This window comes from Salvelinus sp. IW2-2015, linkage group LG35 (genome assembly GCF_002910315.2).
Source record: "Salvelinus sp. IW2-2015 linkage group LG35, ASM291031v2, whole genome shotgun sequence".
In the NCBI taxonomy this organism is placed as follows: domain Eukaryota; kingdom Metazoa; phylum Chordata; class Actinopteri; order Salmoniformes; family Salmonidae; genus Salvelinus; species Salvelinus sp. IW2-2015.
The window spans coordinates 2211729-2230274 of NC_036874.1; the positions used below are offsets into that span (position 1 = coordinate 2211729).

The 18546-nt window shown below is 43.3% G+C and overlaps 2 protein-coding genes across 2 annotated transcripts in view; both read left to right on the plus strand.

Annotated features, from left to right (window-relative positions):
* LOC139023693 (B-cell receptor CD22-like) overlaps positions 1 to 15593 on the plus strand; it is a 22368-nt gene extending 6775 nt beyond the window's left edge. The window contains exons 2-6 of the mRNA XM_070437306.1: positions 13635 to 13889; positions 14075 to 14365; positions 14701 to 14952; positions 15060 to 15329; positions 15443 to 15593. Coding sequence (XP_070293407.1) covers positions 13635 to 13889; positions 14075 to 14365; positions 14701 to 14952; positions 15060 to 15329; positions 15443 to 15543 — 1169 coding nt within the window. The 3' untranslated portion in view covers positions 15544 to 15593. The remainder of the gene's footprint in view (positions 1 to 13634; positions 13890 to 14074; positions 14366 to 14700; positions 14953 to 15059; positions 15330 to 15442) is intronic.
* Positions 1 to 16011, plus strand: part of LOC111958619 (myelin-associated glycoprotein-like) — a 54990-nt gene extending 38979 nt beyond the window's left edge. Inside the window, exons 8-9 of the mRNA XM_070437490.1 lie at positions 15644 to 15730; positions 15875 to 16011. The gene's annotated coding sequence lies outside the window, so the exon portion shown is untranslated. The remainder of the gene's footprint in view (positions 1 to 15643; positions 15731 to 15874) is intronic.
* Positions 16012 to 18546: the final 2535 nt, after the last annotated feature.

Below are 18546 nucleotides of genomic sequence, written 5' to 3' on the forward strand. Positions count from 1 at the left end.
CAAGAGCTAACTAGCCCAAACATCAGTCAGAGACAAAATATGGGAAGTCCTGATGGCAAAAATAAATATACACGTTGATGTGAATATGAGGAAGGAGTGTATTCCTTTATACGTTAATGCCCTTAGTCTCTGAGAGGAGGGCGGCTATCTGACAAGAAAGAGCAATAATTGTCAAACTAAGAAAGTGATTTGGCTTTAGACATTAAAAGGATCATATGCAATGCTATCTTTCTAGTCATAATAACGTTTTCCTTATTCCTTCAGTTCCAGCACCCCACCGTTTTCATATTAATTTCTTATGGCTTGGAGGTAGGCTACAAAAATGGATTGTCTACAGTAAAACATATTGTATGTATTATTTATTTACTAGTTTGCACACAAGAAAATACAAAAAAATGTGATGAGAGAAGTGATGGTCGGTGCTCTTTAAGTGAGGGGAGTGATGATGAAAAGATGTATAAACATGGCTTTGTTTGTAACTTTATATATACTGGATGCTTCTGATCATTCATATTTCTATATCACCAGCTCATGTACAGGATAGGTTTAGCTACTAGATGATGCTCAATTTTCCCTGTACATCATGAGTTTGCTACAACCTAGCTGATGAATGAACATTTATTTCAAACATAGGTGCACAGGTTGAGAGAATTTTGAGTAGTCAAGGTAACAGACAGTGACACATTCAATATACCGCCTACATTTCTCTTGTTGCATCTAGTGATTCTAGCTTGTATTTAGTCCAGTTTGCAAACGAGAGTTTTATTGGATAATTTCAGGTATGTTATATCCCCATTTATCATTCGTTTAGACAAGTTTTTCAACAGAATCGGTGCAATGAATACACCTGATCAAATTCAAATGCTATTGGTCACTTACACATGGTTAACAGATGTTAATGCGAGTGTAGAGAAATGCTTGTGCTTCTAGTTCCGTCATGCAGTAATATCTAACAAGTATATCTTAAAATTCAACGAACTACCTTATATACACAAATGTGAAGGATGAATAAGAATATGTCACATTATTAAATAGTATTGGATGAGCGATGGTTGTGCGGATAGGAAAGATGTAGTAGATGGTATAGAATACAGTATATACATACAGTGGGGAGAACAAGTATTTGATACATGCCGATTTTTGCAGGTTTCCTACTTACAAAGCATGTAGAGGGTCTGTAATTTTTATCATAGTACACTTCAACTATGAGAGACGGAATCTAAAACAAAAATCAGAAAATCAATTGTATGATTTTTAAGTAATTAATTTGCATTTTATTGCATGACATAAGTATTTGATACATCAGAAAAGCAAGAATTAATATTTGGTATCAGAAACCTTTGTTTGCAATTACAGAGATCATACGTTTCCTGTAGTTTTGATAGGTTTGCACACACTGCAGCAGGGATTTTGGCCACTCCTCCCTACCAGATTTCTCCAGATCCTTCAGGTTTCGGGGCTGTCGCTGGCAATACGGACTTTCAGTCCCTCCGAAGATTTTTTATTGGGTTCAGGTCTGGAGACTGGCTAGGCCATCAGGACCTTGAATGCTTCTTACGGAGCCATCCTTAGTTGCCATGGCTGTGTGCTTTGTGTCGTTGTATGCTGGAAGACGCCCAGAGCTTTATGCTTCTTACTGAGGGAAGGGGTTTGTTGGCCAAGATCTCGTGATACATGGCCTCCACTCTCTCCCTCAATACGGTGCAGTCATCCTGTCCCCTTTGCAGAAAGCATCCCAAAATGATGTTTCCACTCCTGCTTCACGGTTGGCTTACTGGTGTTTTTCTGGTGTAGGCATTTACTCATTGGGTTCATTCTTTCCTCCAAAACGTGGGATGTTGTGGAGTTTTAGACCGGAATTAAGCTCTATGTTTTTGTCTCATTCAGACCACATGACTTCTCATTTCTCCCTGGATATCCAGATGGTCATTTGGCAACCTTCGACGGGCTGGACATGCGCTGTGCTTGAGCGACGCGGGGACCGTTGCGTGCTGCTGCAATGGAATTTTAAATCTCATGAACGGCGTAGTGTGTTATGGTCTAATGGTTTTCTTTGAGACTGTGGTCCAGTCTTTCAGGTCCAATTGACCAGGTATGCCGTGTAGTTTTGAGACTGATTCCCTTTCTCATGATCAATTGATGCCCACGAGGTTGAGATCTTGCGATGGAGCCCCAGGTCCGAGGTGTGTGACCGTTCATCTTTGAATTTTCATTTCTCTATTAATTTGTGCCAACAGTTCGTTGCCTTCTCACCGAAGCTGGCTGCCTATTGTCTGTGCCATCCCAAGCCTTTCGTGCAGGCTACAATTTTATCCCGAGTCCTTACACAGCTTCCTGGCTTGGCCTTTCGAGGAGGTTGAGTCTGTTTGATTGAGTGTGTGGGACTATGGTTGTCGTTATATACATGTATAGTAGAGTTTAACAGGTTGCAGTATATACGGTGATGAGTCGGAGAAAGGAGGGCTTCTAAGAACTAACAGGTCTGTGAGAGCCGGAATTCTTACTGGTTGGTAGGTGATCAAATACTTATGTCATGCAATAAAATGCAAATTAATTATTTAAAAATCATACAATGTGATTTTCTGGATTTTTGTTTTAGATTCCGTCTCTCACAGTTGAAGTGTACCTATGATAAAAATTACAGACCTCTACATGCTTTGTAAGTAGGAAAACCTGCAAAATCGGCAGTGTATCAAATACTTGTTCTCCCCACTGTATGAGAAGAGTAATGTAGGATATATAAACATTATTAAAGTGGCTTTATTTAAAGTGACTAGTGATACCTTTATTAAATCAATTTATTAAAGTGGGCCAAGATTTGAGTCTGATGGCCTTTAGATAGAAGCTGTTTTTCAGTCTCTCTGTCTCAGCTTTGATGCACCTATACTGAACTCACCTTCTGGATGATAGCGGGGTGAACAGGCAGTGGCTCGGGTGGATATTATCCTTGATGATCTTTTTGGCCTTCCTGTGACATCGGGTGCTGTAGGTGTACTGGAGGGCAGGTAGTTTGGGATGCGTTGTGCAGAACTCACTACCCTCTGGAGATTTGCTGTTGAGGGCGGTGCAGTTGCCGTACCAGGCAGTGATACAGCCTGACAGGATGCTCTCGATTGTGCATCTTTAAAATGTTTTAGGTGACAAGCCAAATTTCTTCAGCCTCCTGAGGTTGAAGAGGCTCTGTTGCGCCTTCTTCACCACATTGTCTGTGTGGGTGGACCATTTCAGTTTGTCCGTAATGTGTGTGCCGAGGAACTTAAAACTTTCCACCTTCTCCACTACTGTCCCGTCGATGGGGGGGTGCTCCCTCTGCTGTTTCCTGAAGTCCACAATCATCTCCTTTGGTTTGTTGAAGTTGACAGAGAGGTTATTTTCCTGACACCCTCACCTCCTCACTGTAGGCCGTCTCATCGTTGTTGGTAATCAAGCCTACCACTGTAGTGTCGTCTGCAAACTTGATGATTGAGTTGGAAGCGTGCATGGCCACGCATTCATGGGTGAACAGGGAGTACAGGAGGGGGCTGAGAACGCACCTTTGTGGGGCCCCATTGTTGAGGATCAGCTGTTGTTTCCTACCTTCACCACCTTGGGGGTGGCCCGTCAGAGAGTCCAGGACCKAGTTGCTCAGGGCGGGGTCGASACCCAGGGTCTCAAGCTTAATGACGAGTTTGGAGGGTACTATGGTGTTAAATACTGAGCTGTAGTCAATGAACAGCATTCCTCTTGTCCAGATGGGATAGGACAGTGTGAAGTTGATTGCATCGTCTGTGGACCTATTGGGGCGGTAAGCAAATTGGAGTGGGTCTAGGGTGTCAGGTAGGGTGGAGGTGATACGGTCCTTGACTAGACTCTCAACGCATTTCARGATGACAGAAGTGAGTGCTACGAGGCGATAGTCATTTAGTTCAGGTATCTTCGTTTTCTTGGGAACAGGAACAATGGAGGCCATTTTGAAGTATGTGGGGACAGCAGACTGGGATAGGGATGGAATGAAAATATGTCCGTAAACAGACCAGCCAGCTGGTCTGCGCATGCTCTGAGGATGCGGCTAGGGATGCCGTCTGGGCCGGCAGCCTTGCGAGGGTTAACACGTTTAAATATTTTACTCACGTTGGCTGTGGAGAAGGAGAGCCCACAGGCTTTGGTAGCGGGCCGTGTCAGTGGCACTGTGTTGTCCTCAAAGCGAGCAAAGAAGTTGTTTAAAACTTATTCGGGATCAGTGTCCCTTCCACGGGACATTTGAGCTAACGTAGGCTAATGCGATTAGCATGAGGTTGTAAGTAACAAGAAAATTTCCCAGGACACGACATATCTGATATTGGCAGAAAGCTTAAATTCTTGTTAACCTTTCTAGGACACACGTTCCGCTAGCGGAACCCCCCTACAACATTCCGCTGAAAAGGCAGCGCGGGAAATGCAAAAATATATTTTTTCTTTCACACATTAACAAGTCCAATACAGCAAATGAAAGATAAACATCTTGTTAATCTACACATTGTGTCCGATTTAAAAAATGCTTTACAGCGAAAACACAACATATGATTATGTTAGATCATCACCAAGTTCAAAAAACACACAACCATTTCCCAGCCAAAGATAGGAGTCACAAAAACAGAAATAGAGATKAAATTAATCACTAACCTTTGATGATCTTCATCAGATGCCACTCATAGGACATCATGTTACACAATACATTTATGTTTTGTTCGATAATGTGCATATTTATATCCAAAAGTCTTAGTTTACATTGGCGCCATGTTCAGAAATGCCTCCAAAATATCCGGAGAAATTGCAGAGYGCCACGTCAAATAACAGAAATACTCATCATATACTTTGATGAAAGATACATGTWTTACATATAATTAAAGATACACTTGTTCTTAATGCAACCGCTGTGTCAGATTTCAAAAAYACTTTACGTAAAAAGCACACCATGCAATAATCTGAGACGGCGCTCAAATATAAATAACATTTCTCCGCCATGTTGGAGTCAACAGAAATACGAAATTACATCATAAATATTCCCTTACCTTTGATTATCTTCATCAGAATGCATTCCCAGGAATCCTAGTTCGACAATAAATTGTTGTTTGTTCATGAATGTCAATTATTTATGTCCAAATAGCTACTTTTGCTAGCGCGTTTAGTACACATATCCAAACGCTCGTACAAGTCACGCATAACGTCGGACGAAAACTTCAAAAAGTTATATCACAGTTCGAATAAACTTGTCAAACTAAGTAGATAATCAATCTTCAGGATGTTGTTATCATATATATCCAATAACGTTCCAACCGGAGCATTCCTTCGTGTCTGTAAAAGTTATGGAACGCAAGGCAATATCATGAGGAATGCGATGACCAGGAACTGGCAATCTGCCAGACCACTGACTGAAAACACCTCCCATCCTGTCCCACATCACAGATTAAACTTCATTCAATGTTCTACCGACTGTTTACATCTAGTGGAAGGCGTAGGAAGTGCAAACAAATCCATATCTTCAGAGTGTTTTCTATCCAATAGTAATAATAATATGCATATATTAGCATCTGGACAGAGTAGGAGGCAGTTCAATTTGGGCACGCTATTCATCCAAAGTGAAAATGCTGCCCCCTATCCCTAAAAAGTTAATCTAACTGCACTGTCCAATTTACTGTAGCTATTACAGTGAAAGAAACCATGCTATTGTTTGAGTAGAGTGCATAGTTTTGAACATGAAAAGTTTAAACATATTAGGCACATTGGGGAGTCTTGATACAACATTTTTAACAGAAATGCAATGGTTCATTGGATCAGTCTAAAACTTTGCACATACACTGCTGCCATCTAGTGGACAAAATATAAATTGCACCTGGGGTGGAATAATACATTATGGCCTTTCTCTTACATTTCAAAGAGTGATGGTACAAAAAAATACAAAATAATCTCCTACATTCCTTTCACATTTCCACAAAGTTCAAAGTGTTTCCTTTCAAATGGTACCAAGAATATGCATATCCTTGCTTCACAGCCTGAGCTACAGGCAGTTAGCTTAGGGTATGTCATTTTAGATGAAAATTTAAAAAGGGGCGTAATTTGTCTGGTTAATTTTTCTGGGAGCAAGACTTCGATGTCCGCGATGGGGCTGGTTTCTTTTTGTAATCCATGATTGTCTGTAGACCCTGCCACATACATCTAATGTTTGAGCCTGAATTAGACTCTACTTTGTCTCTATACTGATGCTTTGCTTGTTTGATTGCCTTACGGAGGAATAACTGCAGTTTGTATTCATCATATTTTCAGGCGCCTGCCATGATTAAACGCGGTGGGTAAGCATGAATGCTGCCATCAATCCACGGTTTCTGGTTAGGGAAGGTTTTAATAGTCAGTGGGTACAACATCTCCGATGCACTTGCTAATAAACTCGCTCACCGAGTCAGCATATACGTACATGTTATTGTCTGAGCCTASCTGGAACATATCCCAGTCCACGTGATCGAAGCAATCTTGAAGCGTGGAATCCAATTGGTCAGATAGACTGTATGTACTTGAGATTGAGAATACAATGATTGTAAAGTACCTTGAAAATCTACTCTTGATCAGATGGAATATGAACATGAGTAAATGTTCAACAACAACAGTGATCAAATAAAAATGTTTCATTGCATTTTAATWTAGTCTGTAATGTTTGTTCCTGAATCTCCCAATCTACTAGTGAGTTATTTTTCATCCTTTTTCTACCACAGTTTATGTTCTTACTGACTAAAGATAACATGGAGGAAAGGTACAGTAACAGTCTTAAAAGATGTTATGCTAATTTCAAGAGATTTCACCTTTTGCTTCTGAAAACCTTTGAGTTTGGCAATGTGAAAAAATAATGTCGAAGACATTACATTTTAGGGGGTTAACCCTCAAGGGAAGAGTTAATTTCAGTCAAAGACAAAATGCATGAATTTWAAAAAWAAAAAAATCACGTTAGATGTGAAATGGGTAGTGTCAGCAGGATGGTAATATTTCCTTTATATGTCAAATCCCTATCAGGCAACAGCAAGAAAGATAAAAGTAAGTAAGTAATTGGATTTTAGACATTAAAAGTAATGTCATGTTAAATATTCTATGGAGAGTAACTTTTTCCTTTTTCCTGCAGGTCCAACACTGAGAGGAAAGGATGGGGATTGAAAAATTATCATGGCATTTTCTTACACACTGGTTTTGGCTTGGAGGTATGGCATGTACAGTTGAAGTCYGAAATTAAACATACACTTAGGTTGGAGTCAATACAATTTGTTTTTCAACCACTCCACACATTTCTTGTTAACAAACTATAGTTTTGGCAAGTCGGTTAGGACATCTACTTTGTGCATGACAAGTAATTTTTCCAACAATTGTTTACAGACAGATTATTTTGCTGTATCACAATTCCAGTGGGTCAGAAGTTTAGATACACAAAGTTGACTGTGCCTTTAAACAGCTAGGACAATTTCTGAAAATTATGTCATGGCTTTAGAAGCTTCTGATAAGCTAAATGACATCATTTGAGTCAATTGGAGGTGTACCTTGGATTGTATTTCAAGGCCTACCTAAACTCAGTGCCTCTTTGCTTGACATCATGGGAAAATCCAAAGAAATCAGCCAAGACCTCAGAAAGAAAATTGTAAACCTCCACAAGTCTGGTTCATTCTTGGCAGAAATTTCCAACGTCTGAAGGTACCACGTTCATCTGTACAAACAATAGTACGCAAGTATAAACACCATGGACCACGCAGCCGTCATACCGCTCAGGAGATGATGCTTTCTGTCTCCTAGAGATGAACATTGTCACTGGTCAGTGGTGAGCGTGGTGAGCGTACATTCTCTTTTTTATTAAAAATGTTGCAACAAAACAACAACGAAAACAACCGTGAGCTTACAGGGCAAAGTGACACTAACAAAGCTATACTACCCACACTGAAAGGAGGGGAAAAGGGCTATCTAAGTATGGTTCCCAATCAAGGACAACGATAGACAGCTGTCCCTGATGAGAACCATACCGGCCAAACATAGAAATAAAGAAACATAGAAAAACACAACATATGAATGCCCACCCAAATCACACCCTGACCAAACCCACTAGAGACATAAAAAGGCTCTCTAAGGTCAGGGTGTGACAAAACATACTTTGTGCGAAAAGTGCAAATCAATCCCAGAAGAACAGCAAAAGGACCTTGTGAAGAATGCTGAGGAAACAGGGACAAAAGTATCTACAGTGGGGCAAAAAAGTATTTAGTCAGCCACCAATTGTGCAAGTTCTCCCACTAAAAAAAATGAGAGAGCCTGTAATTTTCATCATAGGTACACTTCAACTATGACAGACAAAATGAGAAAAAAAAATCCAGAAAATCACATTGTAGGATTTTTAATGAATTTATTTGCAAATTATGGTGGAAAATAAGTATTGGTCAATAACAAAAGTTATCTCAATACTTTGTTATTACACCCTTTGTTGCAATGACAGAGGTCAAAACGTTTCTGTAAGTCTTCACAAGGTTTTCACACACTGTTGCTGGTATTTTGGCCCATTCCTCCATGCAGATCTCCTCTAGAGCAGTGATGTTTTGGGGCTGTTGCTTTGCAACACGGACTTTCAACTCCCTCCAAAGATTTTCTATGGGGTTGAGATCTGGAGACTGCTAGGCCACTCCAGGACCTTGAAATGCTTCTTTCGAACCACCCTTCTGCCCTGTGCGGTGTGTTTGGGATCATTTTCATGCTGAAAGACCCACCACGTTTCATCTTCAATGCCCTTGCTGATGGTAGGCTTTGTTACTTTGGTCCCAGCTCTCTGCAGCATTCACTAGGTCCCCCCGTGTGGTTCTGGGATTTTTGCTCACCTTCTTGTGATCATTTTGACCCACGGGGTGAGATCTTGCGTGGAGCCCCAAATCGAGGAGATTATCAGTGGTCTTGTATGTCTTCCATTTCCTAATAATTCCTCCCACAGTGATTTTCTTCAAACCAAGCTGCTTACCTATTGCAGATTCAGTCTTCCCAGCCTGGTGCAGGTCTACAATTTGTGTTCTGGTGTCCTTTGACAGCTCTTTGGTCTTGCCATAGTGGATTTGGAGTGTGATGTTTGAGGTTGTGGACAGGTGTCTTTTATACTGATAACAAGTTCAAACAGTGCCATTAATACAGGTAACGAGTGAGACAGAGGAGCCTCTTTAAGAAAGAATTTACAGGTCTGTGAGAGCCAAAAATCTTGCTTTGTTGTAGGTGACCAAATACTTATTTTCCACCAATTATTGCAAATAAATTCATTAAAAATCTACAATTGTGATTTTCTGGATTCTTTTTTCTCATTTTGTCTGTCATAGTTCAAGTGTACCTATGATGAAAATTACAGGCCTCTCTCATCTTTTAAGTGTGAGAACTTGCACAATTGGTGGCTGACTAAATACTTTTTGCCCCACTGTATACCACAGTAAAACGAATCCTATATCGACATAACCTGAAAGGCCTCTCAGCAAGGAAGAAGCCACTGCTCCAAATCGGCATAAAAAGCCAGACAACGGTTTGCAACTGCCGATGGGGACAGAGATCGTACTTTTTGGAGAAATGCCTCTGGTCTGATGAAACAAAAATAGAACTGTTTGGCCATAATGACCATTGTTATGTTTGGAGGAAAAAGGGGACGCTTGCAAGCCGAAGAAACACCATTCCAACCGTGAAGCACGGGTGGCAGCATCATGTTGTGGGGGTGCTTTGCTGCAGGAGACTGGTGCACTTCACAAAATAGATGACTTCATGAGAAGGAAATTGTGATATATGAAACAACATCAAGACTGTAACGGGTCTAGATCTTCCTCCTCGACGAGGAGAGGAGAGAAGGATCGGAGGACCAAAATGCAGCGGGTTGTATACATAATGATTTATTAAAGCAAACGACGAAACACGAAAACAAACACTTGGAAGGATTACAAAATAACAAAAACGAACGTAGACTGACCTAAACCATGAGAACTTACATATAACACGAAGAACGTAGGAACAGGTACAGACTACAACAAACGAACGAACAAACGCTACAGTCCCGTGTGGTGCGCAGACACAGACACGGAAGACAATCACCCACAAACAAACAGTGTGAACAGCCAACCTATATATGTTCTCAATCAGAGGAAAACGTCAAACACCTGTCCCTGATTGAGAACATAATAAGGCTAATTACAAGTGACCTAAACATAGAAACACAAAAACATAGAATGCCCACCCCAACTCACGCCCTGACCAACTAAACACATACAAAAATAACATAAAACAGGTCAGGAACGTGACAGAACCCCCCCCTCAAGGTGCGAACTCCGGACGCACCACCAAAAGTCTAGGGAGGGTCTGGGTGGGCATCTGTCCACGGTGGCGGCTCAGGCTCTGGGCGTGGTTCCCATCCCACCATAATAAATCCCCGCTTCTTTATCCCCCTCACAATGACCACCCTCTTACTCCACCACCCAATTTAAGGGGCAACACCAAGATAAAGGACAGCTCCGGACAAGGTAGCTCAGGACAGAGAGGTAGCTCAGGACAGAGGATAGCTCAGTATAGAGAGGTAGCTCAGGATAGAAGGTAGCTCAGGATAGAGGGCAACTCCGGACTGAAGGGCAGCTCCGGACAAGAGACACGCTCTGGACTGAGGGGCAGTTCTGGATAAATGACAGCTCTAAGCTAAGGTCAGCTCATGCTGGCTGACGGCTCTGGACGCTCATGGCGGCTGACGGCTCTGGACGCTCATGGCTGGCTGACGGCTCTGGACGCTCATGGCTGGCTGACGGCTCTAGACGCTCATGGCTCGCTGGCGGCTCTGGCTGCTCATGCTCGCTGACGGCTCTGGCTGCTCATGGCTCCTGGCGGCTCTGGCAGATCCTTGTCTGGTTGGCGGCTCTGGCAGATCCTGTGCTGTTGCTCTGGCAGATCCTGTCTGGTTGCGGCTCTGCAGATCTGTCTGGTCGCTCTGCAAGCTTCGTTGCGCTCTGGCAGATCCTGTCTGGTTGCCGGTCTGGCAGATCCTGTCTGGTGGCGCTCTGGCGATCCTGACTGACGAGATGGCTCTAGCGGCTCCTGACTGACGAACGGCTCTGACGGCTCGGGACAGATGCGGCTCTAATGGCTCGGACAGACGGATGCTCAATGCGCTGAGGACGGATGCTCAGATGGCGCTGGGAGACGGATGGCTCAGATGCGCTGGGGAGACGGATGCTCAGATGCGCTGGGGAGACGGATGGCTCAAATGCGCTGGGAGACTACAGTCAGGCGCTGGCAGACGGCAGACTCTGCCGGCTGAGACGCACTGTAGGCCTGGTGCTGTACCGAACTGGAGTACCGGCTAAAGACACGCACCTTCAGGCTAGTGCGGAACAACAACAGGCACACTGGACTCTCAAGGCGTACTATAGGCCTGGTGCGTGGTACCGGCACTGTGTTACCGGCTGAGGGCACGCACAATCAGGGCGAGTACGGGGAGAAGGAACAGTGCGTACAGGGCTCTGGAGACGCACAGGAGGCTTGGTGCGTGGTGCCGGGACTGGAGGCGGGCTGAAGACACGCACCACAGGGCTAGTGCGTGAGGAGAACAGGGCTCTGGAGACGCACTGGAAGCCTGGTCGTGTGGAGCACTGGTAGTACTGGCCTGGAGCGGAGGTGGCGCCGGAAATACCGGACCGTGCAGCGTACTGGCTCCCTTGAGCATTGAGCCTGCCCAACCTTACCTGGCTGAATGCTCCCCATCCGCCGACCAGTGCGGGGAGGTGGATAACCCGCACCGCCTATGTAGGCGAACCGGGGACACCATGCGTAAGGCTGGTGCCATGTAAGCCGGCCCGAGAACGCACTGGTGGCCAGATATGTAGGCCGGCTTCATGACATCCGGCTCAATACTCAATCTAGCCCCCAGTGCGGGGAGGTGAATAACCCGCACCGGGCTATGCACACGTACAGGAGCACCGGGGCTCTACAGTAAGTACAGGAGTAGGCGCAGGTTTCCTACCTGACTTCGCCATTCTCCCTTTAACCCCCCCCCAATACATTTTTGGGGTTTACTCACAGGCTTCCTACCGCGTCGTCGTGCTGCCTCCATTCGCCGGTATCCCTCCTCGCACTGCGCCAGAGAATCCCAGGCGGGCTCCGGCACTCGCCCTGTCGATCGACCACCTGTCGATCTCCTCCCACGTAGTGTAGCCCAGATCCTTTTCCTGCTTCCGCGCTAGCTCCTCATATCGCCGCCTCTCTGCTTTCGCTGCCTCCAACTCAGCTTTGGGCGGCATTCTCCTGGTTGAGCCCAGGGTCCTTCTCCGTCCAATATTTGCTCCCAAGTCCACGAGTCCTGGTTTCGCTGTTTAGCTCTCCCCCGCCACTTGTCCTAGGTGTTTGGTGATTCTGTAACGGTGTTCTTCCTACTCTTCATCCGAAGAGGAGGAGCAGGATTGAACCAAAACGCAGCGTCGTGATAAGACATTATATTTATTTAACAAAACCAAAAACACGACGAACACTTGAATAGAAACAAAACAACAAAACACGTAGACTGACCTAAACCATGAGAACTTACATATAACACGAGAACGTAGGAACGGTACAACTATAACAAACGAACGAACAAACGCTACAGTCCCGTGTGTGGCAGACACAGACACGGAAGACAATCACCCACAAACAAACAGTGTGAACAGCCAACCTATATATGGTTCTCAATCAGAGGAAAACGTCAAACACCTGTCCCTGATTGAGAACCATATAAGGCTAATTACCCCAATACCTTAAACTTAGAACACAAAACATAGAATGCCCACCCCAACTCACGCCCTGACCAACTAAACACATACAAAAATAACATAAAACAGGTCAGGAACGTGACAAAGACATCAGTCAGGAAGTTAAAGTTTGGTCGCAAATGGGTCTTCCAAATGGACAATGACCCCAAGTATACTTCCAAAGTTGTGGCAAAATGGCTTAAGGACAACAAAGTCAAGGTATTGGAGTGGCCATCACAAAGCCCTGACCTTAATCCCATAGAAAATGTGTGGGCAGAACTGAAAAAGCGTGTGTGAGCAAGGAGGCCTACAAACCWGACTCAGTTACACCAGCTTTGTCAGGAYGAATGGGCTTCTTTTGGGAAGGTTGTCGACGGCTAGCCAAAACGTTTGACCCGAGTTAAACTATTTAAAGGCAATGGTACCAAATACCAGTTGAGTGTATGTAAACTTCTGACCCACTGGGAATGTGATGAAGAAATAAAAGCTGAAATCAATCATTCTCTCTGTTATTATTCTGACATTTCACATTCATAAAATAAAGTGGTGATCCTAACTGACCTAAGACAGGAAATATTTACTAGGATTAAATGTCAGTAATTGTGAAACAAATTTGTTTAAATGTTTTTGGCTAAGGTGTATGTTAACTTCCGACTTCAACTGTATACTGTATATAGTAAGTAATATGAATTTGTTTAAACTAACCAGTGTGGTCAGTTGAATGTCTAACTGTCCAACACCTTTAGTTTCCCACTGCTATTTGAGTGATGGGAGTTGATGCCTCGTCATGGACTGCTGAGGTGCCCAGCTCAGTCTCCGGCCTACAGGGCTCATGCATCGTGATTCCCTGCTCATTCAACTACCCATAACCAGAGAAGAAGCCCTCCAAATTAACTGGCATCTGGTTAAAAGACACCTATAAGGTTATATACCACCCAGACAGCACCAACATCATCAAAGACTACAGGGGTCGTACAGAGCTGGTGGGAGATCTCCGGCAGAAGAACTGCTCTCTCAGAATCGACCCCCTCCATCGCAGTGACAAAGGACCCTTTCATTTCAGGATMGAAATGGAAGACCATAACAAGTATTCATACAAAGAGGACACGGTCTCCATTGCAGTGAGCAGTAAGTTCCCACTGGAAGAATTGACAAGGATAATTTCAAATGTTGTATTATAGTATCCCATTATTTACCCTAATGATAGCTATAGCTTCTTGTTGATTTAAATTATAGTGCTGAAAGGACAGACCCAAGAACTGGTGGAGGAACAAGAACTGCAATAACTGTTCTCTTCTCTTTGCTGATATCAGGCTCTCCAGACCCCCCCCTCTCTGTCAGTGATGAAGGAGGTGAAGTTGGGGGAAGTGGTTTCTGCTTCTGTTCTGTGTCTCACTCCTGCCCATCTGATTCCCCTCTCGTCACCTGGAGCCTCTCCAGAACACCCAGTGTCCAATCACAACAGCTGACCGACAGCCAGTGGGAAGTGATGTCATCCCTGACATTTACTCCCAGCATCACTGATCACAACCCGTCTCTGGTCTGCACAGCAGAACACAGGGGAGGGAAGACAGTGAAAAGGTCCAAAACTCTCAATGTCAAATGTAAGTGGAACACATCTGTGTGTTAATAACACTGTATGGTAGATTTACACTTTCATTTCTTTGAAAACAGAATGCTTCTGCGCAAATGACAAAAGTTAAACTCGAATCAACCAAAGTCTGTTATTGTGTACCTTAGCAGCACATCCCTTCCTTCTTTTTTTCTACTAGAATTAAACTTKTTTTAAAAGGAAACATTAACTTTTTCCACAGCCTGGATTTGGAAAACTTCCATTTTGAAATCTAAATAGATTGAAAGCATGTGGTTGATCCACTGAATCTGTCCTAAGATGTTTATTACATAGTAATAGCATTCTTACTAATGATGTTAATCATAGATGCCCCAGTGGATGTGAAGGTTGAGGGAGTGTCCAGTGTGAAGGAAGGAGACTCTGTAGAGCTGAGATGCTCCAGTGACAGTAACCCTGCAGCCCACAGCTACAGATGGCACAACAGCAGAGGACCTCTGCCCACCACGGGACCTACCATCACACTGGAGAATGTGACCAGACTCACTGAAGCCCTCTACTGCACTGACATCAACACAGAGGGACAAGGCCACTCCAGCTCACTGAAGCTCAATGTAGAGTGTAAGTAGATGCCGCCATTCTGTTAATATGGATCATGTCCTTTCTGTGTATATAATATGAAGACAATACTCTTCATTTGAAACCAATGTTTATCATTCTCATCCCAGACCCCCCTGAGATCAAAGTGGGCTCTGCCTGCACTTCAGACATCTCCATGGTGACCTGTCTGTGCATTGTGGATTCGGAGCCCACCGCCACTGTGGAGTGGTCTCTTCCGGCTGGACCCCTGCCCACCTTGCCCAGTACCAGGGTGGAGATGCATGGGTCAGTTACCATGGTGACCCTACAGAGGACACTAGGCTTCTCAGAGACCTTACACTGCCATGCCAGCAACACAAAGGGCAATACCACCTTGTCCTTGACTGTGTCCACAAATGGTAAGGGAAACAGTGGGGGAGAAGCATCATAAATGAAGTCTTACATACTATATTAACATCATAAAGGATATCATTGGTACATTAATAAAACATATTTATTTGTTTTTGGACAGATAAGAAGTTGATGCTGTACGTTTCAATTGGTATTGCTGCATTAGTGGTGGTAGTAATACTAATTCCCATGTCAGCTTGCGTATTGAACAAGAAGGTGTAAGTTACTCTTGTATTTATTTTTGAAGTGAGCTGCGCAGATTTGTGTTTGTTATTAGCTGTTTTGTTCTGTTTGTTCAACTTGGCATCATTTTTTTAATCAGCGGGAGGAGTCATTGTGACCAGCCAGTAACCAGCAAGCAGGACATTGATGCATCCAAGTGTGCTTCCTCAGATCCCACACCATCAAGGTATTTTTCTACAGGCTGTTCTGTCTGTGATTATAATGTATACATCCTGATGAGTTGCTAAAGCCCATTAGCCTACATTCACTCTTGTTGTGTCTTATCAAATGAAGAGAATGCATCTGAGAGTGGCCCTAACTCTATCCACAGGAATGAGCAGACAGACACCAGCAGTGAAATCCACACAAACTACTACACCAACAATCACCTATATGGCAACATGGAGGTATGTACTGTGGTTCTACTGCATACATTTACAGCTGCTGTAGAGCTGTAAATATCAAAGGATATAAAAACAATAGAGGTGTTGATGATACCTCTGATCTGGTTTCCTGTAGCTGAAAGGATGGGACCCATACGAGTGTGATGGTGGAGATGAGCAGTCTATGGTACATGTGAACACAACAGGAAGCATGTGGAAGTCAGCTGCCAGAGGCCATGGTACTAGTCTGTAAAGGTTCCAGTAAAATATTATAATTTTACCCAATGTAGCAAGAGATGGTGACTGCTTATATTTGTTAGCTTGATGTAGCTTTATTGTTCTTATGGCTAATGAATATGGTACATTCTTATTTGGGCTGTGGCTTTGTGTTATGGCTTTTACAAGGCATTTGTTTATCATCTATGGCTTGGGTGATTCAGAAGAGTTTTTACAAAATGTTTAATATGCACAATAAATCAACCAGTATTTAAGGATAGCTTGTTTCCCACTTCCCCAGCTGTCTGTTGAAATTGTGTCTTGAGGGTAATCTGAGGATAGAATACAAGTGTGGGACTTTCAGTGTTTCTCCACTTGGGGTTGCTCTTTCATTTATTGAGATTTTCAACGTCTGTTTATTTCCATGGGGTTTGAGCTATTTCACAATAGTGATTTTGTCAGCTTTCTTGACCCTCTCTATAAGAACATATCGGTAACGGGAATACAAATCAAAATACAGACAATTATTAATTGTTATTAGGTTCTGATTGTAGCTCTCTATACATGATTAAATCTGGAGAGAAAAAAAGAAAGTTTCACAAAAKATGTTTTTGAACAAATTCTTCATATGATTTGAAAGGCATAGAAACATTTAAATATATTGAATGTATTTGGTGAGAAAAGCCTCCCCATACTAATTCCTGGGAGTGCAGGATATAGTGTCCTTATCTTCAAACTCCTCCTCCACTAAAACTGTAGAGGTTGACAAGTCAAATGTGTGGTTTCGTTGGTTCAGCCCAAGTAATCTGCATACTTTTCTGGAAGGTCTGTTGGGAGAATATGGACCATTTGTTTATAGCCACACAGCATATTTTTTACAGACCACTTCAGAAGTGCAATGAGCTACCATAACTCTGGAACTTCTCCAATTACTGTGATCTTAAGGAAATCAAATCAAATCACATTTTATTAGTCACATGCGCCGAATACAACAGGTGTAGACCTTACAGTGAAATGCTTACTTACGAGCCCCTAACCGACAGTGCAGTTTAAAAAAATACAGAAAAGAATAAGAGCTACAAGTAACAAGTAATTAAAGAGGAGCAGTAAAAAATAACAATATATACAGGGGGGTGCCGGTACAGAGTCAATGTGCGGGGGCACCAGTTAGTTGAGGTAGTATGTACATGTAGGTAGAGTTAATTAAAGTGACTACGCATAGAGACCACGAGAATGGCAGTGGTGTGGAGAGGGGGGGGGGGGGGCAGCAATGTGAATAGTCTGGGTAGCCATTTGACTAGATGTTCAGGAATCTTATGGCCTGGGGTAGAAGCTGTTTAGATCCTCTTGACCTAACTTGGCGCTCCGTACCGCTTGCGTGTTGTAGCAAGAGAACAGTCTATGACTAGGATGGCTGGAGTCTTTGACAATCTTTAGGGCCTTCCCTGACCACTGCCTGTTATAGAGGTCCTGGATGTGCAGGAAGCTTGGCCCCAGTGAAGTACTGGCCGTTTGCACTACCTCTGTAGTGCCTTCGGTCTGGAGGCCGAGCAGTTGCCATACCAGCAGTGATGCAACCAGTCAGATCTCTCGATGGCAGCTGTAGAACCTTTTGAGGATCTAGGACCCATGCCAAACCTTTTCCAGTCTCCTGAGGGAATAGTTTACCCCTGTAACTTGCATGACAAACCAAAACTAGAGGAGAAACTGAATGTATGTATCTAGTTATAGGAATGCTTGTCAATTGACTCTACCGACTAAAGGAGAAAACTGGGATACAAGTTATAATATGCTTTACTTACAATCTACCTGATTGTCCATTGTCTGGAGCACCCATGTCCCTCTGTGTTGACAGCAGTGCAGTAGAAGAGCTTCGGTCTGGTCAAAATGTATTGGTCACGTACATAGTTTAGCAGATGTTATATCGTGCTGCGAAATGCTTTTTTTATTTTTATTGAATACATGTCACATATCAGTTTGCAAACAATGTAAAACATAATAAAAATCATTGAGTTAGTTAAGCTGCATGCAAATATGGTCTCTTTTTTTTTCTTGAGTAAGGCAGCTCCAAAATGCATGTGTTTCAGCCTAGCTTAGTGATTTCTGTGGTGGGAAAATTCGGAGCGTAGGGTTGGTAAATAATCTCTAATTGAGCCGTGATTGGCTCAGTGTTCTGTCACTCATGGGGACACTACATCACGCCAAATCTAAGGGTAGAGCTAGAAAATGCAAGCCCCTTGGGTGCTGCCATAGAGTACATTAGAAGTGCCCTTCCAAGAGCTCAAGGTCATTGGCCACAGATAAAATGATGTCAAATCCACTTATATCTACAGTAGCTTTGATTGGACTGATCATGTCAACATCATACTTTCAAAATGTCACGCCCTGGCCTTAGTTATCTTTG